Source organism: Pelmatolapia mariae, linkage group LG2 (genome assembly GCF_036321145.2).
Source record: "Pelmatolapia mariae isolate MD_Pm_ZW linkage group LG2, Pm_UMD_F_2, whole genome shotgun sequence".
In the NCBI taxonomy this organism is placed as follows: domain Eukaryota; kingdom Metazoa; phylum Chordata; class Actinopteri; order Cichliformes; family Cichlidae; genus Pelmatolapia; species Pelmatolapia mariae.
In genome coordinates this window covers 25,626,169-25,647,559 of record NC_086228.1, presented here as the reverse complement: position 1 = coordinate 25,647,559, position 21,391 = coordinate 25,626,169, and the positions used below count along the sequence as shown (strand labels likewise).

Below are 21,391 nucleotides of genomic sequence, written 5' to 3'. Positions count from 1 at the left end.
CTCTTTCTCTTTCACTCTCTCTCACTCTCCTGCTCTTCCACTATCTCACCTTGGACTCTGACACCCCCTCCTCTCTTTACCCACCCTCCTCCATAGACCTCATTATACCAGGATACTCCTCTCTCTTTCTCTCCACCCCTCTGTCTCCCATCTAACTGGGCAGCTCCCTCATTTTACAATTTACCTTCCGCTCCTTCTCTTATGCTCACTCCATCTGTCAGTTATAGTACTCTCTATCCCTCTACCTTCATTTACCTTTTTTTTCTATCCCCAGCTACTTCAGCTGTCCTCACTCTTTACCTGGCACTCTATTCTGATGTCCTGCCTCCTCTCTATTTTTGCAGCAGCTCAATCTCTATCGCCGCCTCTGACTTACACTCCGATCTCGATGTTGCCATCCCTCCTACCACACACGCGATGGCATCACACTAAGTCCAGATGGGATGCCATTACCTCGGAAAGGGAGTTGAAGTGAAAGGTGGCTATTGAAGGTTTGGTGAACAAGCCATGCCCACCCATGTCTGAATGAAGGCTGGCTTCTGGGGCCCCTTGGTGGGGAGCACGAATTGGTACACTGGAGTGCTCATTATAGCTCTGTAGGGACTGTCCTGCAGGGCATCTACTGTGTGGCTTTGGAGCTCATTACGCCAGGCAGCTACGGAGCTCAAGGCACCCAGAAGCAGCAGGGCTTGTTGCAGAGATAAAAAAGGGGAGGGCTAGCCAGATTACCCTTAATCAGAGGCACCTGTAGACAGCCGGCGCCTCCCTCCTCATTGCCTTCCATGAAGCCCCTATACCCTTCCCAACAGGCACAGACTTTTCTTGCTGCTGTAATTATTGCAATTGCTTCACTTGACTTTCATTCCTGAGCATGGAGTTGCACAGTTTGCCTTCTAATGAGAAACCCAAGCTATGATCCAGAGGTGTTATTTATTTATTTAATTATTTATTCAACACAGCATGTATAATGTCAATTATTTAAATTAGTGTGATTTTTTTTTTTTTGCCGAGCTCTCCCCACTGCGCCTTATTGGCACTCAACTCACACATCACACTCCTCATTATGGCGGACGGAGAGTTAATTAAGTTTTAATGTGTCATGTGCGCCAAAATGAAGGGATCAGCTTCAAATCAGCTATTATTGAAACAGGAGTTGTCACCTATAAAGAAAATTCCTGGGTGAAAAGTGTTGTAAAACAGCGAAGGAAATTATTAGAACTGGAGAAAATCTATCCAAACAAACATCTGTGTGGACACAAAAGGCTTTCTTCTATATCATTTACCGTTTTCAGATTTGAAATTTCATAATCTCCTTTCTTTCACCTGTAAATTGATGCGAAACCAGTACCACCCTACAGTGAGAACAATGGAAATTCACTCTTGCCTATTTGCATAAGGAATGTTACTGTCAGTTGTTTGGGCAAATGTCTATTACTAAAGCTGACACAATAAACAAGTGTTGACTTTGATGCGAGTTAGAGGGTGCTAGCTAAAGTCTGTTTTAAGTGCTGCAGAGATGTACAGTGGGAATTAATAAAAACAAGAACAGTGTGATGTGCATGACTGAACCACTTTTGTGATTCTCCCCTTCCTTGCACACCTCCCTTCAGGTGCTGAGATGTTCTTTGAAACCAACTGTCAAGCTGTTGTCTGTGCAGGCAGCATACAAAGAGTTCATCCAAAACCTGCACTTTTTTTGGATTCACTTGAATAAATATGTGGCTTGGCTTTTCTTACCACACCATTTGTGATATGTTTGAGACACTCACTAATCACCTTTATCAGTATCATACTTTCAGTCTAATTCAGAACAGCGTGAAGCGTAATTATGGTGCTGTGTCAGAGATATACAGGTATTGTTTTTCAAGCAGTAAACACCTTATGCTACGACTGTGCCGCAGGAGAAAAGTAAAACGTCATCCTGGAATACTTAAATTGCTATTCAAATTACATTATTTAATGTCACTTAATGGGTATTAGGAATTATAAAACCAAAAAATGCATAAACATTTAAACTCCTAAGCTGCTAAAACTCTCCACCCACATTAATCTATCATGTCACAAAACAGATTCTGCCTCAATTAAATTAATACGCCCACTTATAAAGTGGTTTCTGGATTTATGACTTCAACCTACGGTATACATTTATTTATTTATTTAATTATTTATGGGAGACGGGGGAGAGGGGGTATTGTATTTCTACAAAAGCAAAAGCAAAAGGAGTGTTGTGGTGAGAAATGCCACTGCTTGTGAGCAACACAAATAATAAGAATAATAATAATTAAAAAAAGAAAATAGGATCTTTGGTGAAATAATGACAAGAACCAACTGTCTGACAAAGGAAACAGTTTACTGTCACATAAATATCTAAAGAGTCTGTCACTAATCATGGAATGTGGCCTCATTATTTCAGCTTGATGAGCTGCCACACCTGACAGAAATATGACATGAATAACAAAAACAAAAGATTTGTGTTGAGAGGCTGATCAGCTCGTTCCCTCAGTGCCCAGTAAGAAGGCTTACTTCATGGGCTACACAGCACTTGCACCGTTGGGGGGAAAATCAAGTTCAAAGACGTTGTCGTCTCACAAACTGGAATAAAGTGGTGAAACATTCAAAAAACATCCAGTTTTATACGTGTTTTATCTCCAAGTTTAGCAGATGAAATGGAAGCGGCACGCATTTTGTTTTGCCTGCAGTGGTAAGGCAAAAGGTGAAACAGAGAAACAAAAAGCAGGAAATAGAAAAGAGGTACTTTCAGCGTATGATGTATTTTCAATCTCTGTCATGGTCACAAATCAAAATCCCCCAAGTTTTATAAAACATGTCGAGCCACCAGCCTTCATTTGTACTTCTTTATTCTGTTTGTAGTTATGCAACGTTAGAAACTAAAAGCTAAGAGCTTCTGACAGACTTGCTGGAACTAAATTGTCATAATTTTTTTTCCTGCTTACAAGATGATGGATTACCTTCATCAGGGTAAGGCCTCTAATCTAATCTGGAGCTGCTCTCATCAAACACCTCAGAGAAAGTACGCTGATCTAGGATCACTAAATATGTCCTTGTTTTTCTTCCATTTTCAACATGATCTGAAGCTAAAACTGATGTTAGATCAGCATGGGCACTTTGGAAATAATAGTCCTGATCTCATTTGTGCTCTGATGAACGACACTACCATTTATGAACATCTGCATGCAAGAATATTTTAATACTGTAACGATAGATAGATAGATAGATAGATAGATAGATAGATAGATAGATAGATAGATAGATAGATAGATAGATAGATAGATAGATAGATCAGTTTTTTAGTTTCAGCAGAAGTCTGCAATTAGAGCACTTTTTGGCTTTCCTTCTCCCTGCCCACACATAATGACACACTTGAGTTGCTAGGTTTGCCGTTCAGGATATACTACGGCCACAGTTCTCATACAAAATGACAGTGGAAAGTTAACTGCAGTGTAGTGTGTTTCTTTTCTTCAGGTTGCAAGTACATTTGTTTTCATTAGGTGGGATTGGTCAGCACTCTAGGCCCCTGTGTCCAGTAATGAAGCGTACAATTGGAGGCCCGTTATAGACTCCCAGTGAAATCAAAGATATATTGATCTTAAATATTTCCATGCTCTCGTGTCTCTCTGAACAGCTGTTACCACCACCATACCACGAAAAACTCGCTGTGCCAATTTTTAGGCAATATTCAATCTTGCTTCTTGCATACCACACTTTATTTGACACTCTACAACAGACACATGTTGTAGACTCCGCGGTAGACTTTATGTACAAACTGCATGTCTTAAAATATTAAGTCTGCAAACAATAAGGCAATGCAATCACGGCTAATGTAAAGTAGTAATGAAAACAAACCATACGCAGAGGTGCAACACTGAGCATTAATGAAATTACAAAGCTGGAACTCAGTAGACTCCTGTCTGTATTGTGCAATGAAACAGAACAGAACAGGAAAGCAACTGATGCATGCAAGTCACAGTCACAATTACTATTTCATTAAGGAGCTGCCACCATTGGCAGGCGTTCTCTGGCATTGTTGTTGAAATGCTGGCATGGCACCGGAAGGGGGGTGGGGACGTCGGGATGTCGGGTGTCGGAGGGGAAATCTGGGAGGGAAGGGGGAGCTTTGGGTGGGAGGAAACATGCTTCAATTTGGGTCATCTCCCAGTCTGCATGGGGTCGGGCGACAGAGCCTTTTCCGCACTTAATCTGAAAACACATATGGCGTAATGGGCATCCACCTGAATTAATTGCCCCAATTATTCCTAATACAAGAGAGACAGGGAGTCTGAGACATGAAAACAAAAATGGTGAAAAAAATCATATGGTGTTTCAGTGCCGTAAAGACTTATTGCTGTAGCATGCACGCATTTAAGGAGATGAAGGCAACCTGTCAAGATGACAAGCCATCTCTTAATTGCGTTAAAAGGAGGAACATGCTCATGCTTTAAAGAGTGTCGTGTGGTTGTCGGGGGGAGGAGGGGGGAGCAATCTTTGTTACCACATCTGAAGCAGCCAGGCGCCATGAGTCAAAGCTGCCTTGGAGGCCACGCTGCACCGAGCTAAACAGCTTGTGTGCATATCTCATGGCAACTTTTCAAACCCAGCTAAAAGAACAAACAATAAACAACAACGAAACATTAACAATTTCTAGTTACACAGAGAGTAGAAGGTGAAAAAGAATGTAATGGTGTTACTTGCTCGAAGTGAACTTCTGCTGTCGTGATACAGCGGAATCATTTTCCAGAATTAAATGGAAGAAAGGGTCACAGCCTGATCTCTGAGTGTGTACTGTATAGAAAAAGGACATTTCAATCCAGACTAATATGTTAAAAAAGACCCAAAAAAAAAAGCAAAACAAACTGTGACTAAAATGCCAGCATCTCACTGCACAAATAGCTGGAATTATAGCTCATTACAATTTATTTTTAAATTAGCTTCAGTTAGCCTGACCACCTCAACCATCACAAACTGTGGCTGATGGTAGCTAATTTTTGCAGGTGTTATAGTGCACTTTATTCATCTCACTTTATGTGTAACTGGTTATGTTAATAGGATTTCAACTCAATTTATTCAAGTGCTGATCAATGGCATGCAATCTCGGCACTTCATGCATTATGTATTTTAATGGAACTCACTTGTTTTATGGCTGAATGGCTAAAGGTTAACAGTCCCAATAGGTGGGACTCCCTGAAGACTAATCTGAACTTCAAACACAGCTTCTTTTCACATTGCAAGGCAAAAGCGCACAACAACAGAAAAGTTGTTTTTATCACCACCTCTTATGGCTCATTGAGAGAAAGAAGCGATTTATTACCTCACATCCTTTGCTCATATTAATGTGATTAAACTGCCCATGGATATTTTACTCTCTGTAGGAAGTGAGTGAGAGAAAACGGGGAGTTAGAGGTTGGGGAATTAGTGAGAAGGGTGGTGGTGCAAAGAGGGTCCAGGGGAAAAGTGAGGGTGGGAAATGATTAGAGGAACGTGTAGGTGGCGTGGAAGTGAAAAAAGAGACTAAGAGAGGGAGTGGGATAGTATAAGTGGGATAAAATCTCAGCCCAACAACAGACCTAGATATGTCACAGTTTCCATAATTATGCTAATTTCCATATCATTTAACTGGCATTTTCACATTGAAAATGAGTCATTTCACTAGTGAGATCTTAAGTCGTGTTCTCTTCAGTTTAATATGGAAAACATCCAGGCGTCTCTAAGGACCCTTGTCTCTCTCCACTGCCACTCCCTGCTCTATAAAACTGGCATGCTATTCCCAAGATGAGAGTCCCACTGGACTGTGCGAGGACTGTGCATTAAAAACCCCTCCAGTCCCTTCTAAATCTAGAAGTGGAAGACAGAAGGGGCTAGAGACACATCCCATGAGGGTCACTCGGCAGTTTTCACCTTATTGTCTTCTCAGTCATAAAAATTTGCCTGTGGCTTCTTTGGAAAATGATGTTGAGCTGCCCACAAGATGACTTTTTTTTGTATTCTTATGGAAAGTCTACATTTTAAAAAGGCATTTTTGTCACCTTGCCAAAGAGAAGCCACTTGGAGATCTCTATTATGCACATTATGCATGAAAAATGTCAGCAGTGTAATGGATTGTTGAAAAGATGTAAAGATTTGATCAAGAGTTATTTAGAAGCAATTGAACGATGAAAAACCAAGAAAACAATCTGGCTTTTTTGGAGCTTAAATGGACAAGTGCTGCAGCAAGCCTCACAGCTGGCCTGCTTGAATATGGATTGCACTGCAGGGACATTTTACACTATTGCTAGGTAAACAAGCATGAATGCATGAATCAATTCAGAATAAGTTAATGAGAACAAAACTGACTTGCACAATCAAAATTTGGCCGCATTAGCTGCCATTATCATTCTGTCATTGTTTTAGTTTCACATGGATGAAAGTGGATTAATGGTAAGATGTATGATTGCTGAGGGAATAAGGGTATTTGGTGAGGCGAGTGGAGGCTTAAAGCTGTCAGAATATCACTTAGTCGACAAAAGATTCCAGTCAGAAACATGTAGTATAAGTTGTAAAGAAGCACTTGCCCTCAACACAGTCTGAGAAGGTTCCAGCCATTTTAACTGGCGCCATCAGTCTCCTCCAGGTAATGCAATTAGATGCCACTAATATCTTGGGATGCTCTTCAAACTGCAAAAGCACTTTTGCTAAACAGCACACACTGTAATAACTAGTGACAGCACTCAAGGAGCCAGATTGAAAAAGCTTTTGCATGTGATTGGTTCAAGTAATTGCACATACAGAATGCTCCAACTGATAGAAAACTGAAAACAGATGTTATCCAAATCTATGCTGGCTTGTTTCTGTGGTTCCCAGGCATAAGAGCTCACCTTGGATTAAAGCTTGCATACTAAATTTGGGGAGCTCGGGCAGTCGTAAAGTGGAAGCCTGTGATTTCATCTTTACATCGAGACAATTGGAATAAAAACAATGATTAGAATAAAAACAAACAATATCTCTTAGGCTAAATTAAACTCTCAGACAATATGTATGTGCTCTACTATTCACATTTAGAACCACCTACTATAGCCCCGGAGTACCCTGAGAGAAGCCGTCTAGCTTCAGACCATCGATACATCACTCCAATCCTCTTGCTACTCTAACACGGAACAGTCAAAGTCGCCCACACTTAACACATACGGGCAAACAAATGCATATGAACGCACGTACAGCGCATCAAGAAAATGCCATAGGGCTACAGACACAAGTAATCAAAAGTTCATTGAATCATTGTAATCTTTGCTTAAATCTCTTCACTTGACGGATTAACTGGAATATCAAAGAACACAATGCAATATAACTAAATAGGGCTGATCAGGAGCTGAGATAGTGGCTATGTATCCAGAGACACAGAGATAGAGAGACAGAGAGTGAGGGAATAGGATCTGCTTCTTGCTCCCACTATTCCCCTCAAGGCAACGTCAGGATAAATCTTCTAAGGGATTATCCCGGCTACACAATGTTCTCTGTTCTGCCCATTGTATGCCTCTTTAAGCACAATTGATAAATTAGTTATTTATATTGTGCATGGATCAAAGTCAAACACTGGATTTTCTTTTGATTGTCTGGTTTGGGAAGCATTACAAATAATCGGCTGCGTGTGTTCTGTCTATGCCAAATTCCACCGTGCAGACATGTACGACTCTGTATACGATTATATTATATAGAGGATGGAATTGCTAACAGGCTAAAAGTTTCACTTCTTTATAGCCAAAAGGTATTTTTTCCACATAGACAGATACTTTCACAGAGACTTATATAGCTCAATAGGGGCCCAATCAGTCTTAAATGACTTACACATGGGATCGGATATCTCTTAGGGAACCCTTCTGCTTTTAATTTAAGGTAAACTAATAGCTTCATTTATTTGTAATTAGAAAAAAATAATATCTGCTTTAACTGTGTCTCATCCTCTCCACATCCTGCTGGCAGCTCTCTCTTCAAAAGTTCATGAATTTTAATTCATTTTGGTGGTTAGGCCAATCCCCCTGTTGTATGAAGCGACAGAGTTTTAGTCAAATTGAATTACCCTCTCTGTGTTTCACTGCTCTCACCTCCTACTGTCCTCATTTCTCTCATTCTCTTCCTCCTCGCCTTCCTTTCATTTTACTCTTCCTCTGCTGCCTTATTTTACCTATCCCTTACAACTTCCTTATTTTCTTCATACACTGCCTCTAGACAGCAGTAAGTTGTATGTCTGTGTTTTAACTCTGGTTGCCCCTAGCACATGTAAATGACTTTGGCACTTGATGTTTGAAGAGAAAAGATGAAGAAAAAATCCCTAAGTGCAAAATCAAACAGATAAGAGCCAAGAATCTTCACGTTGCTGGGGAATGTGTGTCTTGACATGCACCGCCTTTCATGTTTTCCTTTAAAGTAGTCAAGGACAGTTAGTTTTGGAGGAATTCTAATCCTGAATGTTAAAGATACGATTATGGGCTCCAGTTCTGTAACATTATTATTTTTTTTTTTTTATGAGAAATCTAATGGAGGGATAACAGGAAGTCTCTATAACTTTAATATTGAACAAACCTGATGTGTAAGGCCTCTTGTGTTATCACCCAGCCCCATATGTGTGGCATTGCACTCCACCAGTTACAGCTATATAATAATATAGCGATAGTAAAAAAAAAAAAAAAAAATGCAAAAGAGTAAAAATCTCACATGTCAGGAAGTTGGTTTCCCGGTGTGTCTGATGTGACCCACATTACAACAAGTCATTCAAATGACCTCTGAGGTGTTATCTCCAAAAGGCAAACATGGCAGCATTACTCCCCCTTTCTACTTGGTAAGGATGAAAATATCTGACTTTGCAAAGATTCTGTCTCTCTGCATCTGCAGTATCATATTTTCAAGGTTAAATGTTATATTAAAAATATGTGAGATAATGGTGTTACAGTAAATGACGGGGATAAACCCATATCCCTAACAGAGTTTCGGTCAAATAAAATCATGGTTAAGCAGTTCTTAGTGACTACAAAATACACCGTCCTAAGCTAGTATGTATTATTGCAGGGTCTACCTTACAGTATAAAGGGCCTTGAGGCGACTGTTGTTTTGATTTGGCACTCTATAAATGAAAATTGAACTGAATTGAATTGAATGTCCTATATGTATATATATATATATATATATAGATATATATATATACATATATAGATAGATAGATATATTCACAATTCCAGCCGAGGCACTTTATATTTTAAGGTAAAGACCCCACTTACTGAAGAGAAAACCCCAAGCAGTTTAGAATGAGTATAAAAAGCAAAATGATTATATTTTGCTGGAGGTTAAGTTGATAAGTAGAGTGGGAATAATAAAACAGTTTAAAAAGTTGAGAGTTTAGGCTCTATTGAGTGATCTTTCTTAAGATTGTGTTGTAACTTCTGGTGTGGAGTGCTTTGTCCTTCTCTGACCTGGATCATCAACAGTAAACCCATTAGAAAGAGAACACCAGATGACAAATAACCCAGCATCATGCTGAGCATTCATCTGCCGTATTTGTCTGAGTGACAAAGCAATTCTTGCTGGCAGGGCGGGTCATCTTACAGGCTTGCTATGCATGTAGCCAATACAATACACACTGTACATAACTCAGAATCAACTCCAGTGATCTTACTGATAACGTCCGTAATCTATTAAGGTGGAAAAAATTACCATCTATTGACACATTCATTCTTTGAGCCCCACAGAGGCTTAATTGAAATTGTCTGGAGGGAGACACAGAGCTCCATTTTTACCCAGCATGTCTTTAAGCATTGAAGTAAGCAGTTCTTCATTGACAAGTTGGCTAAAACTCCACAACTTAACCAGAGAGACTGGACACCCCTGGCAATCTCTTTGTTGTATCTAAATATAGTGAGTCCCAGAAGTCCCTCTTGTAAAAAAAAAAAATAAAAAATAGGGAGAATTCATTATTTCATTACATCCCCCTACTCTGATTTACATACACAGCAGAGGAAGAGTAGTTTTTTTTTTTATCATGGCTGTTGCAAGAATCTGTTTACTGATCCCCAGCAGAATAGCAAGGCACAAAAACAAGCCAGAGATCCACGCAGTGCACCCTTCCCTCAAGAGGTAGACATGATCTCATGTTATCCATGTTTTCCCCAAAGTCATATGTGCATCATGTCAGTGAGACTCGGAGTCTGGAACTCAGCCTTTTCAGTCACTTTGTTAAATAATGTATCAAAGCGCTGAATAGAGTTAAGTTGAGATGAATGCAGGATTCAGTATTGCATCATCTTTTGTGATGTCTTCATTTGCTTGATGTTTTACTTCCCTATATGTGATGCATACTTAAGTACTTGGATGTATCTTTATATTCCTAAAAAAAACTTTCATTGACTCACTGCCACTGTACTTTGCTGTGCACTTGCACTAATAGAGCCCTTTTTTAAACTTTTGTGAGTAAGTAAGTCTCCCTTTGTCTAGTCAGTGTCCAGCGCTAATGCATAGCAATATGAGTCACTGCATGCTGCATGCTTTGATGCTTTGCACTCTCATCATATTGCTAATATTGTTGGACAGTCTAAGAAGTATGTCACAAACTGTAGTTTTCAGGAAAAACCATTCAGAAAGTGGTGCTCTGAAAACAAAAAAAAACAAACCCCAAAACAAACTCGTATATCTATAGAGTTGAACTCAGAATGGACTTGCTATCAAACTTATACAGGAGTACCAATCATTCTGAAAGTCTTCCTAAGCGTGCTGGTCACTGTTTGCATTGGAAAGGATTCCCGCAATGCACTCCCAAATGATTTGCAGACATCGGCTGATGTGAGTCACCCGGCAAACAAATGTGGTGTGTCTGGGTGACCTTAATCACTTCCAGGTTCATCGAGACTCAGATTTCACTTGTGTGCCTTATTTCAGGTCATTGCCTCAAAGTCAAAGTAGGGCACAGTCATTATCTGAGGGAGCATCGCACAATCATCCACACAATACAAAAAGGTCGGCACAATTCACTGAAGTCATTGAAGTGTTGTCCATTACTTCTGGGTTGGAACACATGTCTGCTCCATCACAGGGAGTGCATATCTATATGTGTGGATTACAGGTAATCTAAGTTGTGCCATTCCATTTCTTTTGCCGAAAAGTGTATATAAAAAGATATATTGTGGACATTCTGTAAGATCAGTACTGTATGACATTAAGATGTTCAAATCTATGTGTACAAACTCCTACCTATTGGTTTCATTAGCTAAAGAGAAATGGAATTATCTTACCAGCACAAAATGCAAATAGAGTAAAAGCTTTCTGTTATACTTATTTTTTTTAGTTTATAACACAGTCATAACACAGTTATAACACAATTATAATGCAGTCTTAACAGCAGTTTTATCTTAAAAGGTGAGTGAGAAGCACAAGTGTCTGACATGAAGCCTTATCATTTCATAAAGAGTCTCTTGCCATTCAAAAAATACAGATCTCTTCTGCAAACACTGTCAGAATACTATAAAATAGTATGACTGATCTTGGGAATGGCTTGCTGCTGTTTTTGAATACTGTATGCATTGAAATTCTGTGTGCCAATCTGTGACTTTCTCACACATTACTAAAGAAGACTTTTCCTTGATTCTATTATCCTTTTGCATTTCAAGATCTTGGTCTCTTTCCTTTTCTTATTGTGGCATATGTTTCCAAGCACTGGAGCTAAAGTTTTCAGTGCTAGCTGCTGCATAATAAAAGCCGTTTCTGAAGGCATTGGGTCAAAAAGTTAAGTTAAAGGCACTGATATGTTCTGTTTTGTTTTTGTGAACCTCAAAGAGCCAGCGACGTCTTAACACTGGTACAAGTAAAGGTCCAAGCAATTAGTATGAGCTGCATTACCACAGCCTAGCATTAGCTTTATGTGGTTCACCATCTAATATTCTCTGTTAATGGTTCTGTACATACCTCCTTGCTGACATCAGCTTTCAAGCACATCACATTGAATAAATTTTTATTACGAGGAAGCACTTAAATAGCACAGCACAGATGAGAAGAAACAAATGCAATAACTGCGTCAATTACAGCAAGTATCACACAAAGATATCAAGCTGTGCTGATAGGTGCAATTACAATGTATAATGTTTGCGTGTCTCATGCAAATTGTTTCGAAAATGACCGTTCCCCTCAAAAGGCTTGTTCGAGAGCGCTTGACTCTTTTGCTTGTGTCTGGATGAAGTGAGAGCGCACAAAGACAATCAGCATGTCATTGTGTATATGTGGATTAACTTTGCACCGTGTACATGTTTGAGTAGGATGGATTCTGGGCTGCTTGTCTTTTGTGCTTCTACACCAGACTGAGCCTGACAGCTATGCACAATATCCTGTTATAGCACACAACTGCAGAGACAAAGAAAAAAATGGATGCAACAAATGCTTTAGTTAAATAGTCCTTCCGCTCGCATATGCCGTGCACAGTTCTAATTAGTCAATGGGCTGATCTCATTTGTTCAAATGCTTTTGTTGCAGGTGTCCAGTCCAAGCTGAGAAGATTGCCGGAGGTATTAAGTTTAGAGAGGTAGACTTAGGGAACCAATATAAATGACTTAATGGATTACATGCCGTCATGCTTACAGCTTACATAAATGCTACTGAAGATACTGCAGTTCAAAAACCAAAAAAAGTTACAGTTGCTCCTTTTTTGACAGTTAAATGGTATACTTACAATTTTCAGAGAGAAGAGAGTCTTATTATTTTTAATATTGGCTGTTTATTGGCTTTTTTAAAATTACCTTAAAACTTTGATGGGAACTTGGCTTGTCTCTGTCTCTTTTTAGAATACGTCAGCACACTAGCGGTTAAGTCCTGAAGTGTTACAATTACCCTCAAGAACTTTTTTGGGGTTCGTAGTGTGTTTGTGTGTAATCACACTGAGGAAGACAGCCTCAAAAGGGAGTGTTAATGGATATATCACTTGTGGGAAGTCGTCTTACTCACTGGATACGGTTTGTCCACTGCACCAGAACAGCAAGTGTTCAAAATGCAGTGATTAGCGCAGTGTCCAGTTAATTTTAACAGGGTTTGCAATGGGACTAATCAGGAATTAAGAGTTGGCATCTACTTTAAATCGCCTTCTTTACGCATTCGTGGGGGGATACTGTCAGGATGGGAAAAAAGCAATTGTCTGCGGTCTCCTGATTATCCCCTGCAAAAGCCTATAATCTGGCTGAAAGTACTTAAAGAGTCAAGCAGCAAAATAAACAACATTGATTATCATCCCACTGTTCTTTTTTTCCCCCTCAAAGTAGACCAAGCAGAGAGGGAGGGGGATGAAGGTTAAGGTTGTGCCTTCCCCCGTCAGCGCCATCTGCTTGGGCAAATGTTAAGGCAGGCTAAATACCCCCTGATTCCTCTGTTCAAACCAGATTATCAGCTATTCTAAGGAGGCGGACGAGCATCTTATCATCTCCCAATCTCTTTTACAAAAGCAAATCAAGAATTCTGCAGGAGGATTACCAGGATTAAGGGGAGCACAGACATAGCCTTCCTTGGACATTGTCTTTAAGTTGCCGCCTTCTAGTCTGGCCACCTTCAGCTTGCAAACATTCATGCATCTTGTCATGACAACATCCTTAACACTGACTAATTCTCTTGAGCGAAGACATTATTCCTAGGAGTGGTTGTTTTTGTCACACGAAGTATTGTTAGTCTCTTTCAAAAAGACAGCTGAACCCTGATTTGCATATCACCAGTCATTACATGCAATCAGTCAGGCTACCCAGCTACATTTCAGAAAAGAATATCTGCTTCGCACAATTTTGACAGCATCACATAGTGTTAAACAGTGATCCATAGTGGGAAGTGGCAATGAAATAGCACAATAGATTTGGCATGCAGGTATTCTACTGTATGCTTTAAAAAAAAGTAAAACTATTAATTCTCTCACAATGGGACGACACCAACACCAATGATCACACCCGCACCATCACAGCTACACACTTCCCAGACTGCATGCCCTGACATTATTGCATTAACAGGAAAAAAAAAAACACACAACAGCAACAGTAAACTACAATGAACACTAAAAGTAGTTAAAGAACAGTAACACTAATGACCATTCACCAGATAATATCAGTGGCAAATTAGAACCCAATTTATTTAAACCATTGTCCACAGATAAAATCCTCTGTGACAGAAGATGCAGGAAAAAATCCACTCACTGCTGCGAATCATATTTTCCGTCTTCTGAAATCAGTACTGTGTGAAGTTACTTGCAGAATATGACATTTGACTCCAGCTCTTTTTGAGGAATAACTTTCTTGTAGTTAAATTACACCAAATGAGATGAAATGACTCCAGCACTTTTGATTTTACTCTGTATCAGCACACTGCTGTGGCTGGTAATGAGGAACTAATTTAAACTCAAACAGCCTTCATGTGAGTGGGTATTTTTTTTTTGCAGATGTCCACGACATGTTATTGCACCACTAATGCCCAGGTAGCGAAAACTGATAAAGAAAAAACCCCCAAACATATAAAACAGAATAGCAATTTTACATTTTGCCTAATCTTTACAGTACTCTTTTTTTACAGGGGAATTAGAGCTAAGTGGACATGGGCGAAGCAAAGCTTGAATCCATGCGAGTACCTCAAAGAATTGTGGGATAAGGGAAATGGGAAGGCTGCTATCTGCTGAAAAATGTTGTAAAGATCATTTATCTGTATGAAGTAATGTACATTCACAAGATAAAATGCAATAAAATATAATAATATAAATCAGGTCCTGATAAAGCCATGCTAACCCACCCGAAACTGTGATTTAAGAATTTTATGTGGTCATTAATCAAAAGGCATTATTAAGCCCACACAAGCGATCACAATGGATTTCTTTACCTGGGATATTTTTGGAAATACAGAGGCACACTAACTGTCTTAAGGGCACACCAGCCAACCATATGCTCCTTGCACACTAACGGCGTCCACTGTTTTAGATCACACTTTTAACAAGGAACAAACAATTGTACAAGCAATCGATGTTCTTCAGATGCCTGCTCCACAGTCACACCTCGTTTAATCAGCACAATTGTTTTCAATGAAAACAATCTCCGGGCTGTAGAGCTACTCAGTGTCTCAGAAAGAACCACACGGCAGGCTTCCACACTGATTTGATTGTTGCACACACAAAGGTAGATAGACCACTGCAGCTATGGGGGATGATTGAATTATTCAGTTTGGCAGAGATTTGGCAGCAATTGTGTGGAGTGTTGCCTTGAGTGGAGTGCAACAGAAAAAAAAAACACAGCATCTTCTTGTTTCCTGCACCACTGCACAGCACATGCATAAATAGCCTCTGCTTACACAGTCAGTATTGCTTCAGGACAACTTCACATCATACCCTGAGCATGCTTGCTGCTTGTTAAATTGACCTACACCTCCCCAAAGACAACCAAACTATTAAATGCCTTCACTTTAACCTGTGTTATTCTCTGTAACATAAAAAGACATCAAATATATGCAATACCATCCTCAGAATTCACCATGCGTTTAAAAAGTGAACTTACAAAACAACTACGGCAATCATTTGGTTTAAACAATCTGTAATCTTGAATTGTAATTTTATACCGTCTACAGCGGATATCAATGATCCCAGAAGAGAACGTGAGTGACTTGTAAAATCAATGTGTAATGGTTTTTGCCTACTCAGTTGCTCCTTTGCAGTCTTAACCACATAAATAACAGATATGCTTTAGTTTTATGTTACATTTATTAGAGGCAGAGAACTGATAACAGGGCTGATGTACTGATTGCACTGATTGCATGCATTCTCAAGGTTGAGGAAAGTCACTGGGCCAGCTATGCAATCTTTGTCTGGTATAACAAACTTCACACATACTTTCTGAGTATTATTGGGGTTCAGTATTCCCAACTAGTTATTAGGATGCAATCTTAAATAACAAAGTGAATAGCTGACATTACAGGAAAATAAGAAGCCACTGTCTAAATGATGAAGCAAACAAAGTGGAAAAAGAAACATATCCATATAATTTAATGAAGGGCATTTAGCAAGCCTCTCCACGAACATAACCACTGGCCGCATGTGTGTCTGTGTAAAGCCCAGCATGTTGGTCCATATATATGATGCTCCAGCTGCAGACGTATCGTTGCATTATACAATAAGTAATCAAACTTAGTACATATAACTTGCTTCCTGGCCTGGTAAATGAAATTGAACACTGCCTTCTCATAAATCATGAATCAATATGTCAACAAAGAAACTCTGCTAATGCTTTGCTCAGTGACATGCTGTAATGTAGCTATGGGGCGAGCTTTAATAGCCATATAAAAAGATAAAAGTACTGGATTTTGTGTGCCTTTTCTAACAACCAAAAAACAAACAAAGAAAAACACAGTGATTCACAGACAGAGCTAGAACCCAGCATCCACTGAATAAATTTCCTTTTCTTGTTTCTTTCTTCCTTCTTAATTTGGACTTTGCACCAAGACGCTGGAGAAAACTCCATCTAACACATACCACTCATGAACAAATGTCAAGACTCATTAATGGTTGGCTGTTAAATTTATTTATGGTTCATCTGAAAACATGTATTGCCTAATTATATATGAAAGAAAAAAAAAATCAAGCTGAATTTATGTTCCTCAAAGAGATACATCTACCTTATTATGTATCTACGCTCTCTGTTTTTATGCCAAGACGATGCATTTATCAGGTTTACATTTATCTATTAATAGAAAGTTGACATTTATGCACTCTCCATTGGAGAACGCTTTTCTTGAGTGTGCACCACTTTCTCAAATCACCAAGGACACTTTCCCCACGGGAACTGATTAGCTCGCTTGGTTTCAAACTATGAAGTAACTTTGATAAGCAATTAAACATTTTCTGTTGTCTCGACTCAGACTTTGTTTTATGTCTTTCAAGTCTGTATTTTTGGATCAAATCCGCATAAACACCACATAACACAATGTTTGAGCAGTGGTTATTGTACTTTCTAGAATCAGTCTCTCTCAGATGTGTAAACCCCTGTTTTCGTGCCCTACTGTACATCATAATAGCAGAGTTATCTTTATCAAATGATCATTATCAGCTCTCATGGAAGGAAGATAAACAAAAAAAAATGTGTTGGTCCAAAAAAAGCTCCTGTTTGGCTGTTTTCTGTCTCTGCACTTCAAAGGATGCGTTCTTCTCAAAATTTCCATAACTTTTTATCTGTAATCTGTTCCTAATTAGTGATGTAAATCATTTTTTTTGTTTCTTTTGCCTATTTAAATGCTATACTGATGCAAAATGTAGAAGAAATGTATGGGTGTTTTTCTGTGGCTGAAATTGGCCTATTAATGCTGTCTCAACCAACACAGCTACACATATTTTTTACAGGCCACAGCCTGTTTTACCAATACTTAATATCACCAACTAAGTGTATATGAGAAAAACAACAAATTATTCTACAACATGTGCTGGCCTCATTATAGGCTTACTGTTCTTATCAGGCAGACACGGCATCGTGTGCAGAAAACTGTGTGATGTAAACTAATATTGGATGCTTAAAACAATGAATAAGAAGAGTCATCGAAATATGCAATACAATGCAAAAGACTTTAATAAATTTCAGAAGCGCACACATACATAAACAAAACATTTACAGTTTTCTCCACACTGGCAAATCAAAGTCAATTACAAAGATCATGTAAGGTGCATATTGTACTTCACATTGAATAAAAGTGAGGTTTCTGTCTCCCTTACAAGGACAAAAGCTTTCCCCTGCATGTTTTTTTTTTGTCTTTTCCCCAAAGATCAGGCAAATCTAATTATTACACAGTGCTAGGATGCTATGTATATTTCATACTGTGGCTCCTACGCAGTAGTGAATACATTTGATACCATAATTACATGAATATACCTCCTTAAATAATAACAACCTGCCTTACAAAGAGGTGACACACATAAAATTAAAAGCTTTAAAATGGACACAGCCTGTACAACCATGACAGATCAAAGACTGGAACAAAATGAAAAAAAGGCATCTTGTCTGTGCAGTCATTTCATTTAACTATATATAGGAGGGAAAACAGCACCTAGCCAAGTCAAGCCGCACATTTCTAACTGACTACACAGACTTTGTCCATTTTAATTACTCTAATTCTATGTTTATATTTCTGTACTGAAGTTGCCTTTTAGGCCTTACCTATTAAGGACGTTTAGCTTACCAATTAACAGGATTATTGAACAATAACGCTGCAAACCCATCAAGCCAGTTACTGGTGTGCATGGTAGAAATGATTCAATAAGACATAATGTGTCATGATGGTCCTATGAGTGGAGAAAAAGTAGAAAAAAGCGTTGCTCTGAATAATAAGTATTAAGTGCATCATAGTGGATTTTTTTTTTAATCAAATCTTAACTTATTGCTTGTTTTTAAACTCAATCCTGGAGTACCTATTTATTTTGGTGTTCAGTGTTGTTCTCATCAGAAAATACGTTTTTCTTTTTTTCAGTGTAAATAAGTGTACAAAGTGAAGCACTTTTTGCTTGAACCCAAGAAATATTAATGACTGCCAGAGGATTATAATTACGATTTTTTTTCCCTACCATCTGGAGTCATTTTAATATGGGTCCCAACAGTTAAATCAGTTCTGACTTCGAAATAGTAAGCGACACACAAAAGGTTAGGCTTAGTGCTCTTCAAATCTGCCCTACATAAACAGCTTTTGATTATAACCCCAGCAGTTAGTCCCTTGTGATTGTGGCTTAGCTCAAAGTATTAAACTTGTCCTACCATTTCTACCAGTGTAATAACAGCATGGCGAACGGTAGCACAGCTAAAAAGCAGTGCGAATCTGTTGGTATTGTAGGGCCACGCATGCATCTGCAACATCAGCCACACTTGTCACCAACAATGTAATCAGTTGCAAAAGTGGAAATAAAAGAGGCAAAGGGTGACAGACATGATACACTGTGAGCGGGCTCAATACTAATGGAAGCCTACAGATCATAGGCTTTGCAGCATAAATATATTAAAAGTCATTAGTCCCATGAGCAAGCCCAGATAGAGCAACATCAAATGATACAAAAAATAGAAAGTAGGAAAATAAAAATGGCCACCAGGCAGTTTTGAAAACAAAGCAAATAAAAGGCAATCAATAAATATAAACACCATCAACTCTGTGATAGATATACATACATACATATAAACATACTTTACAGATCTACTGACTGTATTTGACACCTATTTTACAGAGTGGGTGCTGGAGTGGGACATTTTTTGAGGAGGGTATGGGGCATACAATATCATCCCCACTGACAAAGGTAAATAATAGCAGAGGACTCAGTAAAGCATTTCCAACTTCCAACAGATTCACATGAAGGGCTTTGTCAAGTTTCAGGCAGCAACATGAAGCATTGTCTGTTCTTTTCTGAGACTCCCCTTCCCCTCACCCCCACCCCACCCCCTCTAAATTCATCTTTTCGCTCAATTGTGTGAAGAGGTGTGGTTTGAGGCTGTAGAGGCAGTAAAGTACTTGTTTTCACCTCTTCAGTTCTTGCCTTCCTCCTTTCCTCCCTCTGCCCTCTCCCTCTCTCTTTTTTTTCTTTCTTTTCTCTCTTTTGGGAGCTAGAGATTGATTTTAATCCTGTGGGAGCGAGCTGTACCTGTGCCACAGAGTGTGCCATAGTGTGGTGGTTTCAGTGCCATCTCCTGAAATATAGAGAGACAGACAGATATAGGGAGATTGTAGTTACAATATCATTGAGCTCTGAGCAGCCTATGCTGTAGCCTTATCAGTGTGAGGCTACGTTGAACACTGATTAAAGAAAACTCCAAAAAGAGTGTGGATGATATTTAAAAAAATAAAAAAATAAAAAAATAAAGCATTCTTCAAGGTACGGCTGGCAATCAAGTCATTATCTTGTCAGGTTTCCTTGAAGAATGCTACAGGTGTCACACATTTGTGCATTTTCCTGTACTTATCAGAGCATGCAATCTCATCCAATTACCACTCCCAATTTGTCTTTTTTTTTCTCTCCCACCACACTAGTGCAGCACTCTTCATTTCCCCTCAAAAAAGAAAAAAAAATATTTGGATCAATTTAGGCCCAGTCTTTATTTCGGACCCTTGCCAGTGGGTCCTCTGATATGTACAGAATATTACATTTTGCTGTTCCTCACAAAGGTACCAACATATCTGCGAATATCTCAATTGGGAAGAATCTGTCTTGATAGTCCTCACATTAACAAAGCACAGTGATTACAGATGCAATGACTCAACAATGACTCAACAGAAATAAACAAATAATAATAATAAAATGCAAAAAATGACCAAAAAACCCTACTACAAACAAAACCAGAATCAGTTGCAAGGATTTGAAACTGATCACCTTGTGAAATCATAGCTTTAATGCCCGGCTGTGCACCCACTACCATTAAGCACAAACATCCTGCAATCAAACATCAAACTATAGGTGGCAAGTGTGACTGGCCCATTCCTTCCCCTGCAAAAATAAAAGATGTCTGCACAAATAAGGTTTAATATTGCCTTTGTTATCCAATACAGCTATAAAATATGTTTATTTATTCAATGTTCAGTACTGTGGTCATCCAATTTCTTGATATTTTGCTAGGAAAATTGGAAATTTATTGAAAAATGTGCAAAGATACATGGGAATACAGTATGCACATAAGGCAAAAGCAATGTTTATACAATTCTGACCAGCTTCAAAGTCAATATTTGGTATGACCAACTTTAATCTCCAAGACAGCCTGAACTCTCTTAAGCATTCTTGTAATTTCTTTAAATCGTCTCCATGAATAGTTCTCCAGGCTTCTTGAAGGACATTCAAAGCTCTTCTTTGGATGTCGGCTGCCTTTTGTTCTGTTCTTTTCATGATGATCCCACACAGGTCCAGACTCTGGAGAGGCCAATCCATGACCGAGTGTTCCACTCTGTGCTTTTCCACCCAGGTTTATTTTTACATTATTGACAGTGTGTTTGGGATCATTGTCATGCTGGAAAATGAAGCCATTGCTATTTAGATGCTTTCCAGAAGGTATTGCATGGTGGATCAAAATTTGATGACACTTTTTTATGTTAGTAATCAATTTTGACAAGGTTCCCAGAACCACTGGTTAAAATGGATCCCAAAACCATGACAAAGCCTCCACCATGTTTTACATACATACTGACAATGATTTGAAACAAAAAAAATTACATTTGGATTAATTAATCCATCAGACCTGTCGCCACTGAGTTTCAATCCAGTTCTTGTGTAATTTGACATACCTCAGTATTTGTCCATGGAGACCACTGGCACCATGTTTTTGTGTCACATTTAGACAAAAAAGGGCCTATATTGTAGAGGCAACACTGGCTTATCCCTTGAGTTATGTGTTTTTTATGCTATAATAAT

At 38.9% G+C, this 21,391-nt stretch overlaps 1 protein-coding gene across 2 annotated transcripts in view; it reads right to left on the bottom strand.

Moving 5' to 3' along the window:
• Window positions 1-21,391, bottom strand: part of pcdh11 (protocadherin 11) — a 134,402-nt gene that overhangs the window by 93,484 nt on the left and 19,527 nt on the right. The window contains exon 4 of one of the 2 annotated variants that reach the window (XM_063496607.1): window positions 19,441-19,682. The exons of the other annotated variant lie outside the window; for it this stretch is intronic. Coding sequence (XP_063352677.1) covers window positions 19,599-19,682 — 84 coding nt within the window. The 3' untranslated portion in view covers window positions 19,441-19,598. Of the gene's footprint in view, window positions 1-19,440; window positions 19,683-21,391 lie in introns of those variants that run through there. 2 annotated transcript variants of the gene reach the window in all.